General features: G+C 40.2%; 1 protein-coding gene across 1 annotated transcript in view; it reads right to left on the bottom strand.

The window, feature by feature from the left end:
* Positions 1-2,972: 2,972 nt before the first annotated feature.
* The window catches only part of LOC122652913 (dnaJ homolog subfamily C GRV2-like), a 50,330-nt gene continuing 25,527 nt past the window's right edge, over positions 2,973-27,775 (bottom strand). The window contains exons 10-22 of the mRNA XM_043846795.1: positions 25,849-26,241; positions 25,271-25,765; positions 24,600-24,823; positions 24,149-24,493; positions 23,160-23,454; positions 22,490-22,939; positions 21,636-21,981; positions 21,205-21,548; positions 20,656-21,123; positions 20,239-20,363; positions 7,282-7,405; positions 6,812-6,880; positions 2,973-3,470 (exon numbers count right to left, since the gene is read on the bottom strand). Coding sequence (XP_043702730.1) covers positions 3,231-3,470; positions 6,812-6,880; positions 7,282-7,405; positions 20,239-20,363; positions 20,656-21,123; positions 21,205-21,548; positions 21,636-21,981; positions 22,490-22,939; positions 23,160-23,454; positions 24,149-24,493; positions 24,600-24,823; positions 25,271-25,765; positions 25,849-26,241 — 3,918 coding nt within the window. The 3' untranslated portion in view covers positions 2,973-3,230. The remainder of the gene's footprint in view (positions 3,471-6,811; positions 6,881-7,281; positions 7,406-20,238; positions 20,364-20,655; positions 21,124-21,204; positions 21,549-21,635; positions 21,982-22,489; positions 22,940-23,159; positions 23,455-24,148; positions 24,494-24,599; positions 24,824-25,270; positions 25,766-25,848; positions 26,242-27,775) is intronic.

The following is a 27,775-nucleotide window of genomic DNA, read 5'->3' as shown; positions in this document are numbered from 1 at the left end:
ATTGGCATTAGAAATTCCCAATAAAGATCCAAATCTAACACTTTCAGAATTAGGAACATTCTTACTAAAGAAAATGCCACTTTTCCCAAAATTAATCTGTTGTTCTGAGAGATCTTGCCTTAATAATACATAAATCATTCTCAGTGGTTTTGCTAAACACAAAACAGTCATATGCAAATAAGAGATGTGAAATCTTGGGGGCAGATCTAGAAATTTTGATGCCTCTAAACATTCCCTATCCCTATAAATATTCAGTAGCTTAAAGAGCACCTCCATTACCAGAAGGAAAAGGTACGGACTTAACGGACATTCTTGATGAATTCCTCAGGATCCATTAAAAAAACCAAAAGGACTTCCTTTAAGTTTAATGGAGAAAGATGAGGTAGCTATCAGATTGTGGATTAAATTACCCCACAAGGGTCCAAAGCCAAGGAATTTGAAAATATTCTCCAAGAGGCTCCATTCTACTTTGTCATAGGCTTTTGACGAATCGTTATCACCTCCAATTCCTGCCCGCTCCAATTCCCTCCAATCCCTCACATAGGAGCGACAATGACCACCTTACCCACTGCCCAAACACACTGCCCAAGGTGGGGTAGGGTGGTCATTTCTACTCCTATGTGAGGGATTGGAGGGAATTGGAGGGGACAGCGAATTGGAGGTGATAAAAATTCGGCTTTTGACATATCAAGTTTTATGGTCACAAAGTCATTCTTCCCTTTCTTATGTGACAGATAATGGAAAATCTCTTGTGCAATGACAATATTGTCAACAATCTGTCATCCAAGAATGAATGCAGTTTGAAAGGGTGAAATGATAGAGGGAAGAAATTTTTTTAATCTACAAGCCATTAATTTGGCAATGATTTTATAAGAAATGTTACATAGACTAAGCGGCCGAAAATCAGTAACCGTTGAGGCCTCCTCCTTGTTGGGGATCACACACAAAAGGGTGTGATTCACACCAAAAGAAAGGGGATTTCCCTAGAAAAAATGATCACAAAACTATTTAAATCATTACCTACAAGGTTCCAATTTTTTGAAAACAGGCCTGGAAACCATCGATCCCAGGGGCTTTATGAGGATAAATTGAAAAAAACCACATTTCTGATCTCTTGAAAATCAGGTTGAGAGCATAAAATGTTTTGGTCAGAGTCAGAAATGACTTCACAGAGGTTGTTTGGAACTTCTCTACCACAACTAAACAAATACCTCAATTGCCATGAGAATGGAATAGTAAGTACATCTTTCATATTCCTTAAACCTCACCCTATCAAAAATAAACGGGGCTTAAAAATTTTATGTAACTTAAACTACAATTATTCAGACTCCTTTGTGAAATACTTTTGTTCGGATTTTCCCTCCAAAGAAACACTTTTCCTTTTTCCGTGACTTTTTAAACTATCCATATTATCCTTCAATGATTCAGGGTGACCATGTACATTAAAATAAAATATAAATATTAAAAAAGATAATATAACATTAGTAATTATACAATATGTGGTTAGATTATGTCAATACATACTTGAGATTTGATTTAACAAGCACAAAAATATTTGCATGAATCATATTTCCTTCAAATAAATGAAGAATCACACATGTTAACAAGCCCCCATCATTTGGGTCTAACCTTGTGGAGGGTGATTTTGGAATTTTTAGATGTCCATATGGGTAAGTAGTATTAACCTGTATTAACAATTGGTTGTGACTATAAGAAGCCAATGAGCAATGTATAAGAAAACCATAAGGGCCCATTTGTTTGACGGGGAGAATGGGGTGAGAATGTTGTGGGGCTAGGTCTCACAGTGTAATAGGTTGAGGAATAGGAGTTGAATTTTTATTTTTCTCGTGAATAGTAATCAAATTCCTTTTTTTTCTTTTTGTGGGATTTTGGATAACAAAGGGATGGGGTTTACATATGCCATGTCAACAGACAAAACATTTAATGTTGTTTCTGAGTTTTTGTAAGTTTACAAAATTTTTGTTCTCTCAAGTGCAATGCACTGCCTAGTGCACCTACATGGCGCAACATACGGTGCATCACACGAGGAGAGTAATGGATTTTTACCTTCTCAAGTGTTGTGCACCGCCCAATTCGATACGTAGGTGCATAGGGCAGTGCACCGCACTTGAGAGGATAAAGATCCTAAGTTCACCACCCAGGTTAGACAAACAATGTTGAGATGTCTACCCAGAAAAGAAAAGAAAAGAAAAGATTGAGATGGGATATTGAAATGCCACACCAACACTTTTCCACTCCGCTTAAGTCCTAATAGAGGGTCAAAAATACCCTTTCTTCTAATAATTTAAAGGCTTAAGACATCTTACATGTAAGGATTCCTTCTTCACCATGAGTGTAGGGAAGAACTCGGTGCTTCAGGTTTAGCCCCTTCCCGAGTTGCACCAACGGTTAACCAATGAAAAGGAATTTTGCGAAGACCAGAAAGGCACGATACCCGAGAGGGGTTCATAAGGAAAAGTGTCCATAAGACCCACAAATTGAACCAAAAGCACCTCACTTGTTTAGCAGAATCAGGGTTTTAAAACGCGTAATCTGCTTTACCCAAAAAAAAAAAAAAAAAAAGGCGTAATCTGCAACGAAATCGTCAGAACCAATTCTGATTCAAAACGGATACAAATAGGTCCGATCCAGCTGGCCTTATCAATATAGGGGTGGAATTAGAATCGGCCTTGGAATCAGGAATAAGGATTCGGTTAAGAAATCAGTCCGATTCAACTGAAAATACAAAGGAAATGGTTAAGGAATCGGGAATCGGTTCAATTCCGATCCAAACTGCAGCGATTAAGATCAATGGAAAGTGGGACAGGTGTCACTGATCCGATTCCCCATTTTTTAAAACCCTGAGCAGAATGGACACATATAATCTTCTCAGGTTCACTTTACATGGAAAAATCAATAAATACTCAACCAAATGAAAGGACTTTTTATGCAGACACGCTGAGACAAATAAATTCACCCAAAACTATTTCATTTATTTAGGAAAATTTATGCATATGATACACAAGCCATCTCAGGTTCACTTTACATGGGAAAATGAATGAACCAAAGTATTCTCTTTCTCCTGTTTTTTTTTCATTCTATCCGAAGCCTATAAGGGAAGAAAAATATAAAGACAACAGATTAGGGAAGAAGAAATATAAAAGAAGATGAGAATGTACAGTAGACTATACAAATAGCTATAGAGATGATGCCCCAATACTGTCAGGTGCTCAGAAAAGGCTTTCTTCATGATTTGTGATGGTAGCCGATCCCAATTTCCCGCTTTCAATTTGAGTCGGTATGCTTGAAGCAGGGGGTCTAACAATGGCTGGTTGTGATGGTGGAGCTGTAATGGCATAAGTGAACCTGGATGAAGAATTCTCAATAAGACCTGCGACTCCAGCAGCAGCAGATTGAGCATTCGAAGGAAGAAAAAGGTCATGCTTCTGGTCCTTGTAAGCACTCCAAACCTGCAATAAACGGAAGGCAACCAGAACTTAGGGATGTTGCTGTTCAGTAAAAATGATGTTTTCTCATATTAAATCAATCACATTTTCTAATTTATATCCAACCGATCATAACCAAAGAATCATGCCTGACTAATGCGCTGCCAAAGCCAAGGTAGTGGAAAACCTCAGGCTATGGAGAAGAGCTAATACCACTGTTCTCACAACTCCTCCTACCTAGAGAGGACAGACTCGGATGAGTAAATCTTTATGGCTCATCTCTGAAAGGAAGCAATACCAGAGAGCCACCAAAGCATCGAACGGGTACTTATAAAAAATATCAATCATATTAATGACTGTATATTAAACATACTTCAGTATTTTCACACAAATATCCTTGGGATGTTCTTCCCACCCTTGTATCAGCAACTCTTAAGGAATTATTCGCCATATGCTCATCTCCTCCCAAGACTCAAATACGCTGTGTACAACCACCACAAGTGGAAACTTCCACGCTAGCTTTCAACTCTCTCCAAGTGGCATAACAGTCCACATCAGACAAAGGCACTAATAGCCCCTGAAGGTGTCCAACTTACCGGACAAGAAATTCAACCAAGCCAAATCCACGTCTTAGCATTGCATGCAGAAATGTTGAATCAACTCATCTGAGGCCTCGCATATTAGACAAAGGTCTGAGAGGTACTACTCTCTCCTGTGCATCATATTCCCAGTGTCAAAGTGTCAACCATTTCATGGCTAATTCCCAGCAACAAGTCCTCGACTTTGGGTGCTTTAGATTCCAAACCGGTTTATGAGGAAATTGGATATGTCCGTATGAAGAAGCTGTTTAGTGAAAAATGCATGTGAACTGAGATGGGCTTCCAGTCAACAAGCTATCCATGGGATAGGAAGCAACATATTCTGAAGTGAAAGCAATGTTCCTGTTAGAAGATTCGCACTAGATGTCCGACAAGACATCTCTTTTATATCAACAACAACTACTCAGCCTTATCCCAACTAAATGGGGTCGGCTACATGGATCCTAGTGAAGACAACATAATAAAGAAAGAAAAAAAAAAAAAAAAAGAGGGAACACAATAACAACAACAAAAAATCATTCTTATACAAACTAATTGGGATCGGCTACGCAAATCCTTTCCCTCCAATCAGCTCTATTCGACGCCATACTAGAAACAAGACCTAAACTATGCATGTCTTTCCTCACCACTTTTCCTAGGGTCATTTTAGGTCTGCTCCTAGCTCTTTTAGAACCTTCAATCAGAATTAAGTCAGTCCTCCGAACTGGAGCATCTGAAGGCCTCCATTGAACACAGCCATGCCACCTTAGACGACTTTCTCGTAGCTTATCTTGAATCGGTGCTACTCCCAAACCAGTTCTAATATTATCATTCCTTATTTTATCTTTCCTGGTTTTGCCACTCATCCATCTCAACATCCTTATCTCCGCTACACTTAGCTCATCTATATGATGCTTCTTGACAGCCTAACACTCCGTGCCATACATCTTAACCGGTCTTATGACTGTCCTGTAAAATTTTCCTTTAAACTTTAAAGGAATCCGCTGATCACATAATACTCCGGATGCACATCTTCACTTCATCCAGCCTACTCAAATCCTTTGAGAGACGTCATCTTTTATATCACCTTCATTACTGATGATTGATCCAAGATACCTGAAATGGTCACTTTGCAGAATCTCCATCTCATCAACTTTTACCCCTTCATTATCCGCCTTGGAGTTGCTAAAGTTACAAACCATATACTCCGTCTTCGTTCTACTTATTTTGAAACCTTTTGATTCCAAGGTTGATCTCCATAACTCCAGTTTGGTATTAATTCCAGCTTTTGTCTCATCCAATAAAACAATGTCATCAACAAAAAGCATGCACCAAGGAACCTCACTTTGGATGTCTTTGGTTAACTCATCTATGATAAGTGCAAACAGATAAGGACTTAAAGCTGATTCTTGATGTAACCCAATTGTAATTGGGAATTCAGTACCTTGACCCCCTATAGTTTTTACACTTGTCACCACACCATCATACATACTTTAATTATGTCCACATATTTACTTGAAACATTTCTCGTCTTTAGCACATGCCAGATTAAATCTCTAGGAACTCAATCAAAAGCTTTCTCTAGGTCAATAAAGGCCAAATGGAGATCATTTTTGCTCTCTCTAAATCTTTTTATGAGTCTCCTGAATAGGTAGATAGCTTCTGTTGTGGTTCTTCCTAGCATAAAACCAAATTGGTTATTCGAAATAGGGGTCTCTTTTCTCAGGTGTGTTTCGATAACCCTCTCCCATAGTTTCATAGTATGACTCATTCGTTTTATGTCTCTATAGCTATTGCAAATTTGGATATCGCCTTTATTTTTGTAAATCGGGACCACAAAGCTTCTCATCCATTCATCTAGCATTCTCTTAGTGCACATAATCTTATTAAACAGCTTAGTTAACCAAGATAAGCCACAGATTCCTAAGCTCGTCCACACTTCTATTGAGACCCCATCTAGACCAAGAGCCTTGGCTATTTTCATCTTTCTTAGAGCTTTTTTTACTTCAGAAACCCTAATCTTACGTATATACTTTCAACAGGTGACTTGATGAGTAGTGCCTTCTCCCGGTCCACTATAACTCGGATTGGTTTCATTAAGTAGGCTGCAGAAATAAAGATTCCATCTCTCCTCGATGTCCTCCCTTACTAGGACTCTACCATCTTCACTTTTAAAGCATCTAACATGGGCGATGTCTCTACTCATCCTTGCCCTCATTCTAGCAATCTCATAGATAGCTTTTCTCCTTTCCTTAGTGTTTAAGTTGTTATAGAGATCTTCATATTTCTCCACATTCCCCACAATCTTCTTAGCTTCATTTCTAGAAGATTTATATCTTTTTAGATCTTCTACATCCTTAGTCCTTTGCCATGTCTTGAAACCATCTCTTTTATATCATAGTTTACAATACAAAACCATGAATGTTCTTTCCCTGGGATAACTCATTTTGAGTTGCTTCTCAGCTATCAAACATTCAAAACTTCCTTTCTGTGGAGTGTGGACAAGCAACACTAGAAAAACAATGTAAATACTTTTAATGACCCAAAGGATAATTCAAGTCCTCATATATATTCTAGTCCTGGGTGAAGTTCAAGTTCTCATCAATAAGCAGCTACAAACATAAAATCTCATTAGAACAAGTACTCCTATGATAGACAGCTTATAAATATTGTCAAGCACATAAGAACCTTTTACATGTAATGCCAAAGAATGACTAGATAACCAGTCAACATTTAGAGTTAATGGGAGCAAAGGAGTTTTAAGAAATAAACACAGGTCACACTTACATCAGAAGAATTCAATATCTCGCGGACTTTAGTACAATGCGCTCCTTCGGTGGCAAATGCATGCAAAACCTGGATCAATGGATTCAAACATTAAACACTATCTGATAGAAGCCTCAAAAGAAAATTAATAAATAAATATACAAAACCATGTTGGACTAGCATGAGATGCCTCCCCACACCAACCTTCCCCCCCAACCTCCGAAAAAAAAAAAAAAACTTGAGCTAATCTAAGGGATTACTGCTAAGAACGAGCCAATAGTGTGTGCAATGACATGTAGTAACTAGTAACAACATATGCTACAAATGAATATTAGATTGGTTTAATTATATAGAATCGAAACAAAGTGTAAAGGGAAAAACAAAGCCCTAAAAAATGAACCCCTAAAAGGCCCTAACATTCTTTAAACTTGTATCGACCGTAAGTTCCAAATCACATTTAAAATTTCAAAGGAGAAATGCTGAGGGTAGACCTCAATTGCAAGCACCCTTCCAACAGAAGCTTCAGATTCATTCCATTTCATTTGGGAGCACAGCCCATTTCTTCCTCCAGCCCTCCAATCAAGAAGACCAAGAAGTACTTCAACAAGACCAACCCTGCAATATGAACACAATTTATTCCACTAGTATCATTTTACTGGGAAATCAGGCATATATTCAACTGGAGGGAGGTATGCATGTTGAAGGCCATGATTAATTGTTTTCCTAGTATGAATCACACAATTACCATCAAGAGCCATGTATTTGGTTCCTCAAACAATATCAGAATAAGTAACAGTTCACCCCCCCTCATCTGTGAAAGTTTGAAAGGTCTCACATGGAAAACAAGGTGAGTTTTCACCAAGCTGGTCACTTGAGTCTATAGGCTACCTTAGGCACCTATGTTTTATCCTGATAAAATATTTCTTAATATTTTTATAGTCCTTCACCATGTGAAAAGGGAAACGACTTGTTTAGCCGACAGTCGGGTTAACCGAGACGACATTAACAAACTTATTTTTTAAGGGGTTATGACTCTTAAATTATCCCATTCAGTCTTGTTAGTTGTTACTCTCTCTGTATCACCAGACAAGGAGGGATCAGAAAGGCACTGGTATAGGCGATTGAGACCAGGAGGCATCAACCTCCTTGAGAGATTGGGATTTTGTATGGTATAATAATCAGGCATTTGGAGGCCAAGAGGGCAGGCCTTGGTGCAATGGTAAGGTTGCTCCATTGAGAGTCTGGAAACAGCCTCTCTGCGAAAACAGGGTTAAAGCTGCTCCATTGTGACCAAGTGGTCATGGCTTTGAGTCTGGAAACAGCCTCTCTGCGAGATCAGGGTTAAAGCTCCTTTGAATAAGTAGGTTGTGTTTGGGTCAACCTGCCACTGTTTATTGTGAGTGAACAAATGTCGTTTCAAACTTTCAATGCTGTGTTAGTTTGTGTAAATGGGTCCTGTTGGGCAGTGTTAGATTCTTGTGGTATAAAGATTTTATTTTAATTGGAGCAAAAAACTAAAAAGTGATAAGAATTTTTTCCAAGTGATAATAATTTTAACTCTCAACTTCATGTGGTCATCATTGGAAAGCATTAAAAAAAAAAATAAGAAGCTAAATGACTTGCAATGTTAAAATTTAACATACATAATCTTAATTTATGGTAAAAAAGCTAGTATGTCATTTATCCCCCCCCCCCCCCCTCAAAAAAAAAAAGTGCATCGCATTGGTTGGCTAGGTTATACAGCCTCACCATAGATTTATGACACAACTTGAAATTGGAGGGGTTGGGTTGAGGGGAATTTGAGACAGTATAACCTAGCCAAATGCTGTCTCAAATTCCCCTCAACACAACCCCACCAATTTCAAGTTGTGTTACTGACTTGGGGTTGACCTCCCCAAATGAATGGAGGAGAAGCATTGTAGTCCTGATCTACAAAAATAAAAGTAATATTCAAAGCAGCAATAACTATAGGAACATAAAGCTAAAGAAACACACTATGAAGCTCTGGGAGAAGGTTATTGACGCCCGTTTGAGAAGAGAAACTCATATTTCGGTCATTCGGTGAACCAATTTGGCTTTATACCAGGTAGATCCACGACAGAAGCTATCTACTTATTGAGACTCATGGAAAGATATAGAGATAGCAAGAAGGATCTCCATATGGTCTTTATTGACCTGGAAAAAGCCTACGACCAAGTCCCTAGAGACTTAATCCGGCATGTTCTAATGCAGAGGGGTAGCAAGTAAATATGTGGATAAATTAAAGATATGTACGAGGGCATGGTGACTAGAGTGATATATGTGGGAGGTCGGGGCAAGGAATTCCCAATTACGAATGGGTTACATCAGGGATCAGCCTTAAGCCCTTACCTATTTTTGCTTATCATGGACGACCTAACCAAGAGCAATCAAGATGAGGTCCCGTGCTGTATGCTCTTCGCCGAAGATATCGTTTTGCTGGATGAGACGAAAGCAGGGATTAACGCTAAGCTAGAACAATGGAGATCAACCATGGAAACGAAAGGCTTTAAGATTAGTAGAACGAAGACAGGGTATATGATGTGTAATTTTAATCATAATATGATGGATTTTGACATGGTGCGCATTGAGGAAAGAGAGATACTGCAAAGTGACAATGTTAGATATTTGGTGTCAATCTTAAATAAAGACGGCAACATAGAGGATGATGTTTCACAAAGAATTAAAGAGGGATGGCTGAAGTGGAGAAGTGCATCCAGAGTGTTGTGTGACCAACATATTCCTTTAAAACTTAAAGGAAAGTTCTTTAAGACTGTATTTCGACAGGCTATGATGCATGGGGCAGAATGTTGAGCAATTAAGAAGTGTCATATTGAGAAGCTATGTGTAGCAGAGATGAGAATGTTAAGATGGATGTACGGAAAAACTAGAAAAGATAAGGTAAGGAATGATCGTATTAGAGCTGACTTGGGAGTTGCCTTGATTAATGACAAGCTCTGAGAGAGTCGTTTGAGGTGGTATGGTCATGTTCAACGGAGGCCTAGGGACGCCCCAGTATGGAGGAGTGATATGACCCCGATTGAAGGAGCTAAAAGAGCTAGGGGCAGGCCTAAAATGACCATAGGAGAAGTTGTGAAGAAGCACATGCATAGACTAGGTCTCGAACCAAGTATGTCCTCGAATAGAGCCTACTGGAGGGCAAGTATACATGTAGCTGACCCCATTTAGCTGAGCTTTTCCTGAATTGTTGGACTGTGCCTCTTTCCTCTCACTTTCATTTTCTTTCTATTGTCCATCTTTCATTTGTCTTTTTCATTTTTCATTTCTCCTTTCTGGCTAGAGCTCATTTTCCCCTCCTTTCCTTTTTGCTTTGCTTGGATCCATGTAGTCGACCCCATTAAGTTGGGATAAGGCTGACTTATGCAGATACATCACCAAAAGAGGCTTATTTTGATGGGAATAAGTCTAAGGTTATGTTATATACATGTTGTGCCTTTGATCCCATGGGTTCTCTATGTAATAGGCCACTTTTATGGGCCTAAAATATGGGTAATTAGGTTGCATACGGGATTAGTTGTTCTAGTTCCATACTTAGTTTTATTTTGCTGTTTTTGTTCATAAATTGAACCGGTTCAACCAATGGTTCAATTTAAGTGATTTTAGTAGTTTTCTTTTAAGTGTTTAGTTGGGCTGGATTAAGACTCTGTTTTGAGTCTATTTCAATTTCCTAGTCCGTTTAAGTTACTTAATAGGTTGAGGATTATGTTAGGCCTTTCCTTTTTAGTATAGAAGTCTATTTTTAAGTCTTTTATATAAAGGTTGTAAGGGGCAAAGCATTGGACATGAATTTTGATATTAATGAAAAGCTTTTGCTGCTCTTCTTCTCCAATGAAGATTTTTGTCTAGTGTTTGATCAAGGCTAGTGAGATCGGTGTTTGATCTGATTGACACCTTGCAGTGGGAAGCCCGGGTGGTTCATTGGTGAGATTGGTGTCTGATCCAATCGACACCTTGCGCTGTGAAGCCCGGGTGGTTCTTTGAAGCTTTCTTTCAATTATTTGAAGATCTCCTTCAAGTTCAAGATCCTCTAACCAACTGAGCTACTCTTGCAACAACAGTAAGATGGAATCATCCCCATCCCTAATCTTCTTCTCCTAATCCTCTATATCCCCAAGGCCTTCTTAATCAACCAGGGAAAGCTCGTAATGACATGACTATTGAGCAAAAGAATTGGAACTGCAGAAATATAGAAGGGAATGCTCTTTTCAAAGATGAGAAACTTGAGGTTACCAATTCTTCTCCTAATCCTCCAAACCACCCCAAAACCCTAATTTTCCCACCCATGTCTTGAAACCATCCATAGTTGTCATGGCGTCCTGGCGCTGGAGAGGGCTGCATGGCGACCTACGCCATGGCGACCCTCTTTGATTTCTTCTTCCTGACTCTCTTTCCCTCTTCGATTTCTTCTTCCTGTCTTCGATTTCTTCTTCCCTCTTCGATTTCTTCTTTCCCTCTTCAATTTCTTTCGATTTCTTCTTCCTGTCTTCTTTCCCTCTTCGATTTCTTCTTCCTGTCTTCTTTCCCTCTTCGATTTCTTCTTCCTGTCTTCTTTCCCTCTTCGATTTCTTTCGATTTCTTCTTTCCCTCTTCGATTTCTTCTTCGATTTCTGAATTTTCTTCTTAAAACTTGAGAAACAATAGAGAAAAAATAAAACATGGCTTGAGTATACATCTATTAACACATTAAAAATAGAGAAAATAAAAAATAAAACATGGTCGACATGCTCGCCATGGCAACGCCATGGCGGGCGACATGTCGATATATCGACGTGACACCCCTCCACCGACTTGGATCGCCGTGACGCCGTGACAACTATGAAACCATCCCAACTTGAGGATACCCATTCTTCTCCCAATCCTCCAAACCACCCCAAAACCCTAATTTTCCCACCCATCTCCCAAAATTCTTAACAAACCATTCGGCTAACACCACCTTCACATAATTGAATCGAATCTCCTGCCCAATTGGAATACTTGAACCAAGCTGAATTCCCATTAACCCATTCAAACCACAACATCCCACCTATTTCTGGAGATCATCCCATTACCCAAATTCTTCACAAACCAATCCAACCATCAGAAACACGCCATACCTGAATCGAATTTCATTCCCTACACTAGGAATAATCGATCCAAACCCTAGCCCCAAATTCCCATCCTAAATCCTAGTTTCCCCTCTTTTCCTCTTTTCCAAAACCCGAAACCTAAACCTAAGTTGCTGCCCATTCAAATTTACACACTTCCATCCATCAAAACATCTCAGGACTTTCACCGATAGACTCTCCTACCTTGACTTGACAAAACCCTAACCCTAATTTCACCAAAAACCCTATTTTGACCTAGCCGATTCACCTGTTCATAACAGATCCTGGTTTACTGGCTCCTAGTTGGTCTTCTACCAATCTAGGACTATATTACTGAGTTTGTTTTGTTGTTGTTGTTGTTACTGTCTGGGTGGTTAGCATGTCATCATGTTCGATATTGTTACCTCCATGCAGAGAGAGTTCAACAGAATCAGCAAATCCTAGCTCATCAATTTTAAATCTGACCAATTCTGATCCAATCAACCGATCCTTGAAACCATGTTGGTCACACCATAAGGGTAGAAGAGCAGCAGAAAATTATGCTTCCTTATGGAAATGGAGAAGAGGTGAGCAGTGATATTGAAAAAGAGATGGATATTTGTAGTAGAAGAGCTTGCCTTGGATTTCAAGGGGAAATCTTACACTTTACAGATCTAAGCATCCAAAAGCAGTTTGATAGAAGCCTGGGCAGAGCAGTTTGACAGCAGACCTTGTTTGTTTTCTCTTTCTCTCTCTTTATTAGCTCATCTGTTTATCAGTCATATGAAACAGTGGGACCAGGACGACAGAAATCTATTGGCTGAAAGCTTTTTTAACAGAAGTCCCAATTGATGCAGTTAAATCACCTAAATGATTTTATTTTATTGGAAATAACCTTTGGGTTGAGTTATATATGTGCTGGGCCTTTGATCCCAGGTGTTTTTTTGGTAATGAGCCACTTTACTGGGCCTATAATATGGGTAGAGGCTAGGCATACGGGATTAGCTAGTTAAGTCTCTTTACTTCTTAATTTTAATTGTTATCAAGTGTCTTAGTTAGGCTGGATTAGGATTCTTCAAGTCCAGCACTGTTTTGAGTCAGTTTCCTAGTCATTTTAGGTTACCTTAGTAGTTAAGGATTGGGTTGGGCTTTCCTTTTTAGTGTAGGAGTTTATTTCAGTCTTCTATATAAATTTCTAAGGGAGGCCAGCATTGTATACGTGAATTTTGATTAATGAAAAGGTTATTGCTCCTCTCCTCTATTGGTGAAGAATCCCTTGTATTCGATCAAGGTTCCATGTGTTCAATCAAGGCTGGTTGGTGTTTTTGCATGAATAATGATTAGGGAAATCCAACCATTAGAATCATCCCTTATGATCAGTTGTTCATCAACCATAATTAGAAACTCGATCCAAGTTTGAAGCAATTCTGACCTGCAGATCTGTTCCTACCGTGAATTTCCTATTTTACTCTAATTACTATACTGTTCATCTGAGATACAATTGACATACCTATTCTGCTGATGTACTGTTGCTGATTCTTATAGCATATATAAATAATCAATTGTTGATTATAACCCTACTTTCTGTTTTCTGTTTTAATCTGAGAAATTACAGCTTTACCCATCTACAAGGACAGCTAGGATTAGTCCATATTTGGTGATCTAACCTTTGGATCAATCTCAGATTCTCAGCAAACATTGAACTTGATTTGAATATCAGTCTGCTCTGACCATCTGATTTGCTGTTATATAAAATCTCTCATATCTGAACTTATTATTTGATTAAAGATCCTATTTTGGTAGTTTTGATCATTCAATTATAGTACTACATTACCAATACTACTAGGACTGTTGTTAGCTAAACTGATAGCCAAATTGATTCCTCATCACTGGGCTTACTTATTAAGAGACATTAATGGGGTTAATTCTCTCACTTTTTTAGGTGTGTAGTGAATGAAAACCATGTATCGACCAGAACTCTCAGATCTGGTTTTTCAAAGGAAATATTCAACAACAGCAGCTTGGAGCTGTCTTCCCCCCCTAGTTTCTGGCTTATTGTAGTGGCATTCCATGCAGTGAAAATCTTCTAAGACCTTCCCCATATTAACATTACATGTGGTCCCCTAAATTACATGGAATAGCAACAAGGGGGCCATTGAGCAAGGAAGGATGAGGAAAGTGGGGGCAAGTGTTAGAGATATAGGGGCCAGAATACCATAGGGGTATTCTGGTCCTTTCCTCCTTTTAATTTGTTATTTATTCTTTTATTCTCTTTCCTTTGTTTATACTTATGTCAGCTATATAGGGGCATAACTCATAAGTGTCTTATGTAATTCTCTTTTATTAGTATAAATAAAGGCTTAGGGAATCAATATGATTCACTTAAGCATTAAACCATTCTATTTCTTAACATGGCATCAGAGCAACGATACTTCTGATTTTTTTTCAAAAACCCCACCCTCCCATCGTGGTCTCTTCCCTTTTCCTTCTCTCTCGATTTTTTTTCTCCCCCTTCTCCTTGCTTCTTCTCCTTCTCTAAGGGCAGCACTGCAGAGGTGATCACATGATCTAGTGGCTGCCCCTTCCCACCTCTTTTATTCCTTTGTTTCATGACCTAAACCTTTTCTCTCGATGGCTGCTGGTTCCCTATTGCACTGATTAGAGTTTCCTCCTTTTTTTTGGAAGATCAGTCCTCGATTTATTGGGACTGCTTCTCCTTCTTTTGGAAACACTCCTGCGACATTGGATTGCTCCTATCGAGACTACAACAGGTCTTCTTTTTTTTGTTCGATGGCTGCTGCTGGTTCTTTCCTGCGGCAATTGAAGTTTCCAGATTTTTTTTGAAGATCAGGCCTTGTGCTTTATTGGGACTGTTTCTCCCTATATTGGAGACCCTCCTGCGACATTGGACTGCTACTATCGAGACTCCAACAACAACTGAAGACCATATCTCCCAATCGAGACCTACTTTCAGGTTTTTTCTTCAAAAAAAATCCCTGAATATTCTCGGTTTTTGGGATTGGACTGCTTGCGGCTCCTGCTTCTTTTGGATAATTTTATTCTTCATCCACGGCATTCTCTACAGTATATTGGAGTAATTGGACAGCGTGGATAAGCCTTCTTCAACAATTTTTTTTGGATTTCCCTGCCCCATTGATCTCTGTTTTTTGGGTTTTCTTCCATAACCCTAAAACACTTGATATTGGGGAGGGCTCCTATTTTGCTGCTGGACAGATCTCTTCTTCACTATGGGTGACTCCACAGATATTTCGACTGCTACATCTGATCAGGTTAGCCATGACAAATCTGATTTTCGTGATCTCCATCCTAACCCTATCAAGTTAGACGGCAGTAATTATCTTCTATGGTCTCGATCAGCCTCGTTTGCTATTGCTGGACGTGGCCTCACTGGTTATATTGATGGGACTATCCCTATGCCGACTGCCCCTGGTACTGCCAAGACTCGATGGCTAGCCAACAATGGTCTTCTTATGTCATATTTTGTTGGTTCTATGAATTCAAATCTAGCCCAGGGATTTCTTCTACTTGATACTGCGTCTCAGATTTGGGCAGCCTGTAAAGAGACATATGGGCAGCTTGGTAATGATGCTCACGTGTATGAGCTTCGCAAAAAGGTCCTTCATACTACTCAAGGGGACCTCACGGTGTCTAAATATTATGCCACTCTCCGCAGCCTCTGGCAGCAATTGGACCATTTTTCAGATTATCACCCTGATACAGCTACCAACATCGCTGCCTATAAGAAGCATGTTGACAAGATTAGGGTGTATGATTTTTTGGCAGGGTTGAATGTTGAATATGACCAGATTCGTGTTCAAGTGTTGGGCCATTCCCCTTTTCCCACACTTGAACAATCCTATGCCCTGGTCTCTTCAGAAGAAAACCGCAGGACTGCTATGCTACATCCTCCTGTTTCGGACAGATCGGCTCTCCAGACTGCTGCCCCTCTTGGGCCTTTATCTGTTGGTAGTTCTCCTTCAGGTCCTATTACCTGTGACCACTGTCATAAGCCTTATCATACCAAAGACAAGTGCTGGAAGCTTCATGGGAAACCGGCTGACTTGGAAGCCAAGCGGGCTGCCAAGAAAAAGCCTAAAAGCAAGGCAAATCAATCTGAATCTGTTGATACAGCCCCGGCTACAGAGATTGGTCTATCCAAGGACGATTTACAAGCTTTCCTGCGTATACTAAGGTCTTCCGCTGCTGCTGCCTCTACTACTTCCGCTGCCACTGCCAATTCCTCAGCTCCTTCAGGTTCATATTTTGCCCGGTCAGGTATCCCTTTTGGTGGTCATTATGCTTCTGTAGCTTCACATCCCTGGATCATTGATTCCAGGGCTACAGATCACATGACAGGTACTTCTAGCTTATTTTATAGATATTCTCCCGCTTCTGGGAAAGACAAGGTCAAGGTGGCTGATGGTTCCCTTTCTTCCATCTCTGGAAAAGGAATCATCAACTGTACTTCCAACCTCCCTTTGTCTTCTGTTTTACATATACCTAATTTTACTACAAACCTCCTTTCTATTAGTAGTATTACTTGTGATCTTCATTGCAAGGTAACCTTTTATCCTTCCCATCGTGTTTTTCAGGATCTGGCGTCTGGGAAGACGATTGAATTGGGTAAAGTTCACGGTGGGTTGTATCTGCTTGATGATGGTCATCTTCCTTCATCGCTACCTTCTCCACTCCATCAGAACTCCTTGGTCTCTTCTGAACTTTACCAATGGCACTCTAGATTAGGTCACCCTCCATTAGGAATTTTAGCGCATTTATTTCCATCTTTGGTCACCAAATGTAATAAGGATGATTTTTTTTGTGAGGCTTGTGTTCTAGCCAAACAGACACGTGCAACTTTTTCTTTATCTAATAAAAGGAGTTCTTCTTGTTTTCATTTGGTGCATTCGGATGTTTGGGGACCTAGTCGTAAGACCTCTATTTCTGGCCATCGTTGGTTTGTGTCATTTATTGATTGTCATTCTCGAAATACTTGGATTTATCTTCTTCAGTCTAAAAACCAAGTTTTTTCTTGTTTTCAACATTTTCATAAAATGGTCCAGACCCAATTCCAGGCTACTCTTAAGGTTTTACGGAGTGATAATGGCACTGAATATAAGGAATCCCAATTTCAAAAATACCTTGTTGATCATGGGATTATACATCAGACTAGTTGTGTTGATACCCCGGCCCAAAATGGTGTGGCCGAAAGAAAGAATCGCCACTTATTGGAAGTGGCACGAGCATTAATGTTTGCTCGACATGTTCCATCCCAATATTGGGGTGATGCGGTTCTCACTGCCGCTTACCATATTAATAGGTTACCTTCCCGGGTACTGGATTCCCGTAGCCCATCTGACGTTTTACTTGGTGATTCCTCCTTTATGGTTCCTCCCAAAGTCTTTGGCTGTGTCTGTTATACTAGGGATACTCATTCCCCTGGCAAACTTGAACCTCGTGGGTTACGGTGTATTTTTTTGGGTTATTCTCCAACCCAGAAAGGATACAAGTGTTACCACCCCCCTACCCGCCGTACTATGGTTAGTATGGATGTGGTTTTCCATGAAACCCTTTCCTATTATTCCTCCCCACCTCTTCAGGGGGAGCGTTCTAGTGAAGATGTGGTTCATACTCTTGGGTTTTCCCTTTCCCCATCACCTATAGCCACCGACCATCACTCCCCGGCTGCTGTCCAGCCTCCCGAGGCTGCTGTCCCTTCACCTGCGGGGAATCCAATACAGGGGGAGATCATGGAAACAAATGGTGGTAATGTTCCTATTCAAAGGGAGCTGACTCCAGGACAGAGGACCATTCGTAACTTTCAGAGGACCATTGACAATTCCACCATTCTCACTTATAACCGGAGATGTTCTAGCAGAGGGTAGAATCAGGCCACTGCAGCACCGATACCCATCCAGTTGCTGCCTCAGGATCCAGATCCTCCTTCTCCTGGTGAGCCCTCCTCTTCTGATCTACCCATTGCTCATCGCAAAGGTACCAGGACCTGCACTTTACATCCTATTTCCCGTTTTGTGTCTTATAGTTCTCTTTCTCCCTCTTTTCGTATATTTGTTTCCTCCCTCTCTTCTGTTTCCATTCCTAAAAATTGGCAGGAAGCATCTACAGATGGGAAGTGAAAGGCAGCAATGTTGGAAGAAATGAGAGCATTGAACAAAAACAATACGTGGGATCTTGTAGTTCTTCCTCCAGGAAAAAGACCAGTGGGTTGTAAATGGGTGTTTGTGGTCAAGTAGAAGGCAGATGGTACGGTGGATCGGTACAAGCGACGTCTGGTTGCTAAAGGCTTCACTCAGACGTATGGCATTGACTACCAGGAGACTTTTGCACCGGTAGCAAAACTCAATACTGTACGGGTATTGCTATCCTATGCAGTGAATCTTGGATGGGATATTCAGCAGTTGGATGTGAAGAATGCCTTCCTCCATGGTGAACTAAAGGAAGAAGTATATATGGACGTTCCTCCAGGTTTTTCAAGTCCTGCTACCAAGGGAAAGGTATGTCAACTGAAGCGTGCACTCTATGGCTTGAAACAGTCACCTAGAGCTTGGTTCGGTAGATTTCACAAGGCTATGTTGTCCGTGGGCTACCAGCAAAGCAATGCTGATCATACCTTGTTCATCAAACGTGTGGGCGCTAAGGTTACTCTCCTCATAGTCTACGTTGATGATATTGTAGTGACCGATAATGATGGTGATGAGATCAACAAGTTGAAGCTATTCCTTGGCTGTGAGTTTGAAATTAAGGATCTGGGGACTCTGAAATATTTTCTCGGGATAGAGGTTGCTCGTTCTTCAAAGCTCTGTCTCAAAGAAAGTATATGTCCTGGATCTACTATCTGAAACGGGGCTGCTAGGGTGTCATCCTTCAGCAACTCCCATAGAAGCTACGACAAGACTCAAGGAGAAAGAAGGCTCACCAGTTGACAAAGGTCGTTATCAGCGGTTGGTGGGCAAACTTATCTACCTATCTCACACTCGGCCAAACATTGCCATTGCAGTGAGTATGGTCAGCCAGTTTATGCCTGACCCTTATTCTTCTCATATGGAGGTCGTCCTTCGCATCTTACGATACTTGAAGTCTGCTCCAGGACAAGGGATACTCTTATCTCCCAATGGTCATCTAAAGGTTGAAGCATACACTGATGCGGATTGGGCTGGTTCAAGTGATAGGAAGTCCATCTCTGGATATTGCTCTTTTGTTGGTGGGAACCTTGTCACCTGGCGTAGTAAAAAACAGAATGTGGTGGCCAGGTCCAGTGCTGAGGCTGAATTCCGTGCGATGGCTCATGGTATCTGTGAATTGTTGTGGCTTAAGGGGCTGTTGCAGGATATTGGAGTTGCTGTCCAACTTCCAATGATGTTATATTGTGACAATAAGGCTGCCATAAGCATCGCTCATAATCCTGTCCAACATGACTGTACTAAGCATGTGGAGGTGGACAGACATTTCATCAAGGAAAAACTTGAAGCTGGCCTTATCTGTGTTCCCTATGTGAAGTCTACTGATCAGCTAGCTGATGTGTTCACCAAGGGGCTGCCTGGCAAAGTGTTTCATCCTTTTCTAGCCAAGTTGGGCATGTGTGACATTTTTGCACCAACTTGAGGGGGAGTGTTAGAGATATAGGGGCCAGAATACCGTAGGGGCATTCTGGTCCTTTCCTCCTTTTAATTTGTTATTTATTCTTTTATTCTCTTTCCTTTGTTTATACTTATGTCAGCTATATAGGGGCATAAGTGTCTTATGTAATTCTCTTTTATTAGTATAAATAAAGGCTTAGGGAATCAATATGATTCACTTAAGCACTAAACCATTCTATTTCTTAACAGCAAGCCTCCAATATCATGTAATGAGCATGGTCAATAACACAGAGTAGGGAGGTGAGTATGAGGAGTTTCCAAGAAGTTGAGTATTTGTCATAGGTTTAACAATTTAAAGAGATTTTGGCTGATTCAATTGAGTTTTGTTGGGACATGTCTGGGTCTTATCAATATGCATACGGATTTCCTTACCAGTTTTTTTTTCTCCTGCAGTGTTTCTCCTTTGTCTTGGAGCATTTATCCATTCCACTACACGTTCCCAAAGAACTCTATAACAAAGTTACATTGATAATCGGGGACCGGGGGGTTATATGATTTCTCAAATGTCATCTGGTTATGGACAAAATCATCTACAGTCCCAGGTTTCATAGGCTATACTTTATATCTAAACAAGGATTTTTAGAATATCCTTAGCACAATTCTCTGAACTGCTTAGGCCTAAACAAGTACAAATGTGTTGGTCAAAGATACCAGATATACAGTTACTCACTTCAGTCCTTGTGCAACAAGTGCATCCCTAGCTCGATTGCCAGCAACAACAACACGTTTTAGTGTCTCCAGAGCTAGTATACTGCCACCTTGCCACCCAATCGATTTCATTAGCAATGGAACAACCTGGAAGCGTAACCAGAAGTTGTTAATTGAAAAACCATGCATGGTATGCCAAAAATGCTTTATAAGCTCAAATAGGGAGGGGGGATCCTTCAATTCTGACAGAAACAAATTAACAGTCAGAAGGGGGAATATTAAGGAAAGAAATTAATTGTAGTGGCAACATCAGATACGTATTAGTAGGTAGTTAATAGAACAAATGTGAACTTAAGCCTAAGACTGAGATGCAATAGCAACTTAACTGTGATCTGATTGCAAGTCAAGAATGGAGCTTGGTTTAATGTTCTGCCCTTACCTGAGGGGTTCCTACACTTGTTGCTGCCATAGCTTCGGCACAAGTTGTACTACCTGCAAGTTGATGCAGTACACGTAGACAACTAAGGCGTACACGTTCTTGTGGAGTTTGAGTGTTTGGAGACACTTGACCATCTTCATTTTCATAAATCAGATCCACGTGGTCACCATTCTTCACCTCCCCAGAAGCCATTGTTTCTCGCCTGCCTTCGTAGGCCATCGCAGCTACGAGCTTGGGAACATACCCAAGGTACCCAACATTATCAGCAAGTGCTGGGTGTACTCGTAACAAAGACACCAGTGCAGCTGATAGAAGTAATGGGAGCTCAGGGTCAACAGCGTGCACATCATAATGTGTAGCAGCAATAGCGGATACATACTGATCCAAAAGTCCTTCCAAGAATCTCTTTGGATTTCTCAGGGGAAACTTAGGGTCTTTAAGGAACAGTCTTACATAAATCCCCCCAACCTGCATGACCATGGAGGTTTGAATTTAGATAAGAGCACGAAAGCCCCTCAACTGTAATAAGGATTCGATTAAAAATCAAACCTGTGGCTCATCTCTCATTTCTTGTTGCCTAGATGCTTGCTCAGGTACATCCCAATCAACAACACGGCCTTTCATCTGTTCACGGTAAAGGTCTGCTACCATTGTTGCAATCTGTGCAGACAAAGAAGTTGCCATTGCTGGTGTCCATACAAGTTCTGGTGTTTCTGTAGTTTGCTCAAGGGCAGCAACCACAGCTTCACCAGGTCCATCCCTGATAGCAGACACTAGGCCATCTGGAAGAAATCTTGCTAGTGTTATGGCCACTCTGGGCCCATGCATTGGTTGCCCAACAAGTTTACCCAACAAGGAGGCAGCCGCTGCCCTTTGTTGTAAAGGAACTTCTTCTGCATAGCATCAGCTTTATTATCAATATGAATTCATATTTTTCATATATAGACATGAAAATATATTAATGAGGTTAGAAGCTTTACCTTGCAAAGGTAAAAGAAGCTCAAGAATGTAAACTACACCACCATGCTTGGCAGCGGCCCATGCAAGTTCAGCTGTGCTTGCCAAGGCATAAAGTACATGTAGAGCCCCTTCCCGGCAAGTGGGGGTGGAATGCAGCATTCGAAACAAAAGGAGGAGACTCTCCCTATCTGCCACCATAGCTTCCAAGCAAGGAGCATATGTGGTCAATAGTGAAAGCACATTGAGGCAAAGTTGAGAGATATTGCTTTCTGGTGCAACAGGAAGAGAAAAGCATTCGAAAAGAGGTACTAGCTGTTCATTAGAAGAAAATATGGAAGCCAGATTTGGGTTGCTTGTCAACAAATTCTGCAGCAGAAACAAAAAATGTCAATTTTAGAGTGCCTTAAGAGAGAGAGAGAGAGAGAGAAATAGGGATGTAAGTGACTTCAGAATGGTTGCAACAGTATCAGAATTTGAATTTGATTATCACTTCTGCTATCCGAATTCAATCTGATATCTGATGGATAATTCAATTGCGTAATCAAATATGTATCCACCAAAAATTTGTATATCCAATTCGAATTCAATTAATTTTACAATATACAATTAATAAAATAATACTAAATTACTTCTACGTTATGTGAAATGTTAAAGAGAAGTAGAATATATCAAAACATAGTAAGTATAGATTATTTAATAATTATCTATAACCTTAACTTACAACCGGAGCACATTTTTTTAAGCAAATAGATCAACAAATTCAGACGACATCTCATTATCCAGATAAAAATATCCAAATAAATGGATACAAATCCAAATCCAATTCCAATTTGCATTATTGACTATGCATTTACATCACTAGACAGAAATATACCTGAAGAGAGGTCAGCCCGATTTGAAGGTTCATAACAAGTTCAATATCCTCTTTGCCACCAACTTCTGCATCAGAAACTGTATCATCGAGAGACTGCTGTTCATTAACGGCTCCATCAACCGTACCATTTTGATGTTCAGATGACTCGATGGATACATCATTGCTATCAGATTTTGTCTGACCACCATCTTTACCATATCGATTGTGCACTAGGCCAGACATAAAATCAAGGAGTGCAACACAAAAAGCTTCTGGTTCGCTTATCTCAAAATCAGGTTGATCATTATACACCCTCAGGTAAACATCTCCAACATGGAGTTCTTTTGATAGAGCTTCATATGTAAAAGCACAAGACTCCTTCAAGTCATATGAACCATCAGGACCCTGACTAGCACGCTGCTGGTCCACAAATTTCAGAAGTTCTGCTCGCGTTGAAGAATTCCAAATAATCTGCACAAAGAAGCAAAATGGAATTTCATAGAACATCTCATTGAATCAGGAAAGACACACACACACACACACACACACACACACGGAGGACTTATGGTTATACAGGTAGCTGAGTAAATTTAACGAATTAAGAGCAATCTCAAAAGACATGAAAAAATTAAAATCCAATTTCTAAAATACAGTCTACTGCAACCAGTAAATTGAGAGCCCTTGCATTTACCTCCGGGGACTCCAAGTTTGTGTTTAAACTGGTCAAAAGATCCTTGGGCAACTGATCTTTTAACATGTAGGCAAGTTTAGGAGTCAGAAGAGCTCTAAGGGCATCGGCTGCAGCCTTATTATAGGGTGTTAAAGTTCCATCAGCACACAAACCGCTGAGCCTTGAGAGGGCATGAGATGCTCGGATAGCATGCATGTTTTTAGCAATTTGCACCATAGCACCAACACCGTGTGCTTCTGTCACATCAGCCTCCTCAGCAGTTGAGTCATACTGGAGCAGCAATGGTAAAAGGTACCTGATGGGGAGAAAACCAAGAAGTGTGAGAGAGAAGACACAGTATACCATAATGCAAAACCATAGTGTTAAGAACCGGACTGGAAGGCTGCATCGGGTTAGAGCAGAATAGCAGAATCATGAGGTTCGCAATGATGTTTCTATTGGGCCCCTTTTTCTGGTTTGATGCCTGGTTCAGTTTTAAAAATTATGTGCAGAATCATGAGGTCCACAATGATGTACTGATCAATAACTTCCCCAACATTTTAACATTAATATGCTTCAAGAGAATTTATGAGAAGAAAAGTTTAGTTATAATGATGGAACTTAATAATTAGACCAACAAATTAGATGGTAAAAGGATAGAAAAAAAATAAAGAAAGCATTATAAAAGAAGAGGAATAGCAAGTACATGACAAATTAATACAGATCCAGTATATGCTTGCAAGAAAATCTGATTCAGCTACTTTAAAGAATAAACAATGTTATAGAATGAAGAAATCCACCTCAAACTTATCCCAGAGTAGTTGACGTGAGTCTGGATATTCTCACTAAAAAGGGGCAAATTAAGTTATCGCTCTTTTTTTTTTTCTTTTTTTTTTGGGTGGGGGGGGGTGGGGTTGGAGTATTTAACTCTTGGTCCCATCTTTCTTGCTTTCCTTTTCAACATCATCGGCTTACATATAAGAAGGATAAAAATCAACATTAAAACATACCATAATACACCAGCTTTTAGTAAAGCATCCTGCAATTCAGACGATACAGAAACATGAGCAGCAGTCTGAAGTGCAGCATCAACAGCGGCAGGGACAAGCTCAAGTTCGGTGCAGTGCACAATATTCTCAACTATTCCACCGAACTTAAGCATCTCAACTCTGGCATTTTCAAATTGACTCAGGACAGAAAATGTTTGCATCACATTTGTAACAATAATAGCAGATGGTTCACTTGCAGGAGTAGTTGGCTGGACAACACACATGCAACGGGAAAGAAGATTAGCAAGAAGTGGTATTCCACCATCCCTGACAAGCTCTTCACCATTTAATGAAGAAGATGCACACCTGATATATCAAACAAACATAAAGGATGTGTTGAGACCAGCACATTATCAGTCAACAACAGAATAAAATTGAGAAAACAGGTGGAAAAGGTAACAGGGATATGTACGTCAGCCACACTAGTTCTGAGGCAGCAACAAGAAGGGGTGCTCTATCAGAAGAAAGAAAGTTGCTGTCATCTTTGTCCACAGTGACTGCATTAAGCAGCATTGGGTAGCCAGCATATTTAAAAGGCTCCAAAACATCCCCGTATCGCCTGTATAATATACATTGTCCCTTCAACAAAAGCAGTAACCTCCAAAGTTGTGGACCTTGCAATCCTTGTATGGAAGCCTGGAAACACATTAGATAAGATAATGTCAAATGCATCCAGCAAAGCTAAAACATTGAAATCAATTTAACTATATTATTCCACCCATGTATTTTGAGCATACAACATACATTCTCAAGTTTAACATCAATGAATAAGTTATGTCATGCATACCTTATGAAACAAGAGCATAAATTACACAATGGCATCCAAGTAAATTTGGATGCTTCACTCAAATTTTCAGTCAAAAAAGGAACAGTTTCGAATCCTTGGAATCAAAATCACGATAACAATTTTGGACATGTTTGAAACCCCAAAGTATTTGTTTTTGACACTAGCAATAGTTACTCAATAAATGTATGTCCAGTCTAATGAGATGCAATGGTAAATTCAAACAAGTGAACAAGTGGACATCCTTTAGCTAGTCTACTAGCATGGTTTTCTGCCGCACACCAGGAACCAAATAATACCTGCAAACGTTCATAAGCTTTCTGTACAGCAAGAAACTTCTCCCTTCCTTCAGGATTCTTGTCGGGATGGTATCTCATTGCAAGTTTCCTGTATTGTCGCTTGAGTTTTTCCTCATCAATGTTTTCAATCTGTTTAGATGTGTTTGTGATCCCCTCAACCATTTCAACAGGATGGCTTCGATCGGCATCATCAATGGATACGTCCTCCAAGGATATCTCCAGTATTTTGCAAGCTTCTTCTTCAGAAAGATCCATGGGTCGTCTTGTTAGCTCTTCACGCCACATTGCCAACAAGGACTGTAAAAATTCTACATGTTCAACAATCGGCCAATTTGGAAAACGGATCTCATCACACAAGTTTCTCAAATAATATCGGTGGCACCACATTTCATCCCTTAGCTCTGGATATGTCACAGGTGGCATAGGAGCATAATCATATAACGAATGGCAATGTTGTGGCAGTTTCTGGGGAAAATCACCAAGATGCTGCAAAACCTGATAAAAAGAAATGAACTAAATTCTGGTTAGTGAGAAAATGAGGAGCCACTGAAGAGAAAGGAACATGCCTCAAGAATTACCTGACGTATCAGATGTTCGGCTCGCATTTTGTGTGTCCAGATAATCTCTGGAGTATCAGAGTCAGAAACCATTGCTGCTGCAAATGCAGCAGGACCACTACGCTCCAACACATACAACAAGGACTCCGGGAGAAGCCCACCCAGCACACTACGCTTCGCCAGAGGTAGCGAGGAGGAAAGCGCTGCCTCTTCTCCACCATGGAATGCTTGGTGGACATGGGTCACAGAGAAGAGTTGTGCAATTGAAAGGAGATTAGATCCAGGATATGCCAGAGCAAAGTAAAATGCACCTGTGCTGTATAATCGCATCATTGCCTTTGGATTCCTCATAACAATGGCTTTCAGTAAAGCAGCAGCCCTCTCAACAATACTTGGCTCTCCAGTAAGTATAGCCTACATAATTTTTTCACAAATGGTAAAATGATGGATCATTAGTTCAAATGTCAAGCTTCCACCAAAACACAAGGTAGGTTAATACACTTGAAACCTTGAATCCTAAAACATTTAAGGAGAAGAGAAACCTAAACATGAAACCATAGTTGTCACTGCGTCTAGGCGACCCAAGGCATTGGAGGGGACCTGGACACAAAGCAACACCAACTAGGTGCCTAGGCGCCTGCCAAGGCATCGCTTAGGCGACACCTTGACAACTATACACAAAACAGAAAACTGCACAGTTAAATAAATGATGAAAGCTAAAATAACCACAACTACACCCTAAAAGATTAAAAGCCATCATGCAAAAATTAAATAGCAATTGAGAAATTCATGACACATGTGAACATCACATTATACTATCTAATTTCCTAATAATAATAAATCCAACTCAACTGAACCTTATCCCAACAACTTGAAGCTATAGCTATAATCCTGTGCCACCATTCCAATCAATGCAGGAACAAATATTCTGTAAGTCACAAGCATTTATGTAATTCTCACTATTTAAACCTTATTATTTTTGGCCTAACCCTTGTCTTTGTACGACCTACAACTACATGGTGGAGGGCCAGTAGGTAGTGAGAAGAAATCTGAGAGGGGTCTCAGAGTTGCAGGGGAGGAGAGGAAATCGCATAAGACGAAAGGGGGGGGGGTGAGAAGAGTGCACACGCACAGCCACACTGGCTTCAAACCATAACTCGACTATTCCATATTCAACCTGTCTTTCTAGGTTACAAGCTGGTATTTTAAAGATGAAAATAAAAGACTCCTAACGTAACTCTAAAATAGAACTTGACTCTATCTTGGACTTCAGAAATCCACTCTAATTCTACCACGACTCCATCAACGACAGTAAAAAAAATTATAAAATAAATCAAACTCATAATGGACCCAATTACAAAATAGACCATAAAGTAAAATATCCTACTGAATTGTAAATCAAACAAGACCCGGTTCATCTCCGTTTGGATACCCGATGGGTTTGGGTCGGCCCAAGGTAGTGTATCTACATCAATTCCCCCGGTGTTGAGAAAAACTCGTCCATGAGTTTTGTAAAACAAGAGAATCAGCCCCACTCGATTGGTATCAACAAACATCGGCTTTGATGGGGCAATGATCCACTCGTCTGATGGTCGGTAGCAAACAACGTCTCTTCGATGGGAATATGATTGTGGGGTTTCGCAACTGAAATCGGACCGTCGATCCATTCTTGAACTACAACTTTGATCGGATCGTGTACTTCATTTTGATCGTTGCTTTCATTGTCCACATTTTCTTCCACATCTGATCCGCCTTCTGAAGAATGTATCATGCTTGACATCTTATCATAGAAATTGTTATTAATATTGGCAAGCTCCCAAAAACCTGTTGTCAAATTAGAAAGTTCTGTTTGAATTTACGGACCTCAACGCTAATCAAAAGGATTAAATCGTACCGATCAACTTCCATGATGTAGTGGATTTATGGGTAAATAAGATGATGGCAGAAT

Source organism: Telopea speciosissima, chromosome 2, assembly GCF_018873765.1.
Source record: "Telopea speciosissima isolate NSW1024214 ecotype Mountain lineage chromosome 2, Tspe_v1, whole genome shotgun sequence".
Lineage (NCBI taxonomy): Eukaryota > Viridiplantae > Streptophyta > Magnoliopsida > Proteales > Proteaceae > Telopea > Telopea speciosissima.
Note: the sequence above shows the minus strand (reverse complement) of the source record. Positions and strands in the feature narration are given on the sequence as shown.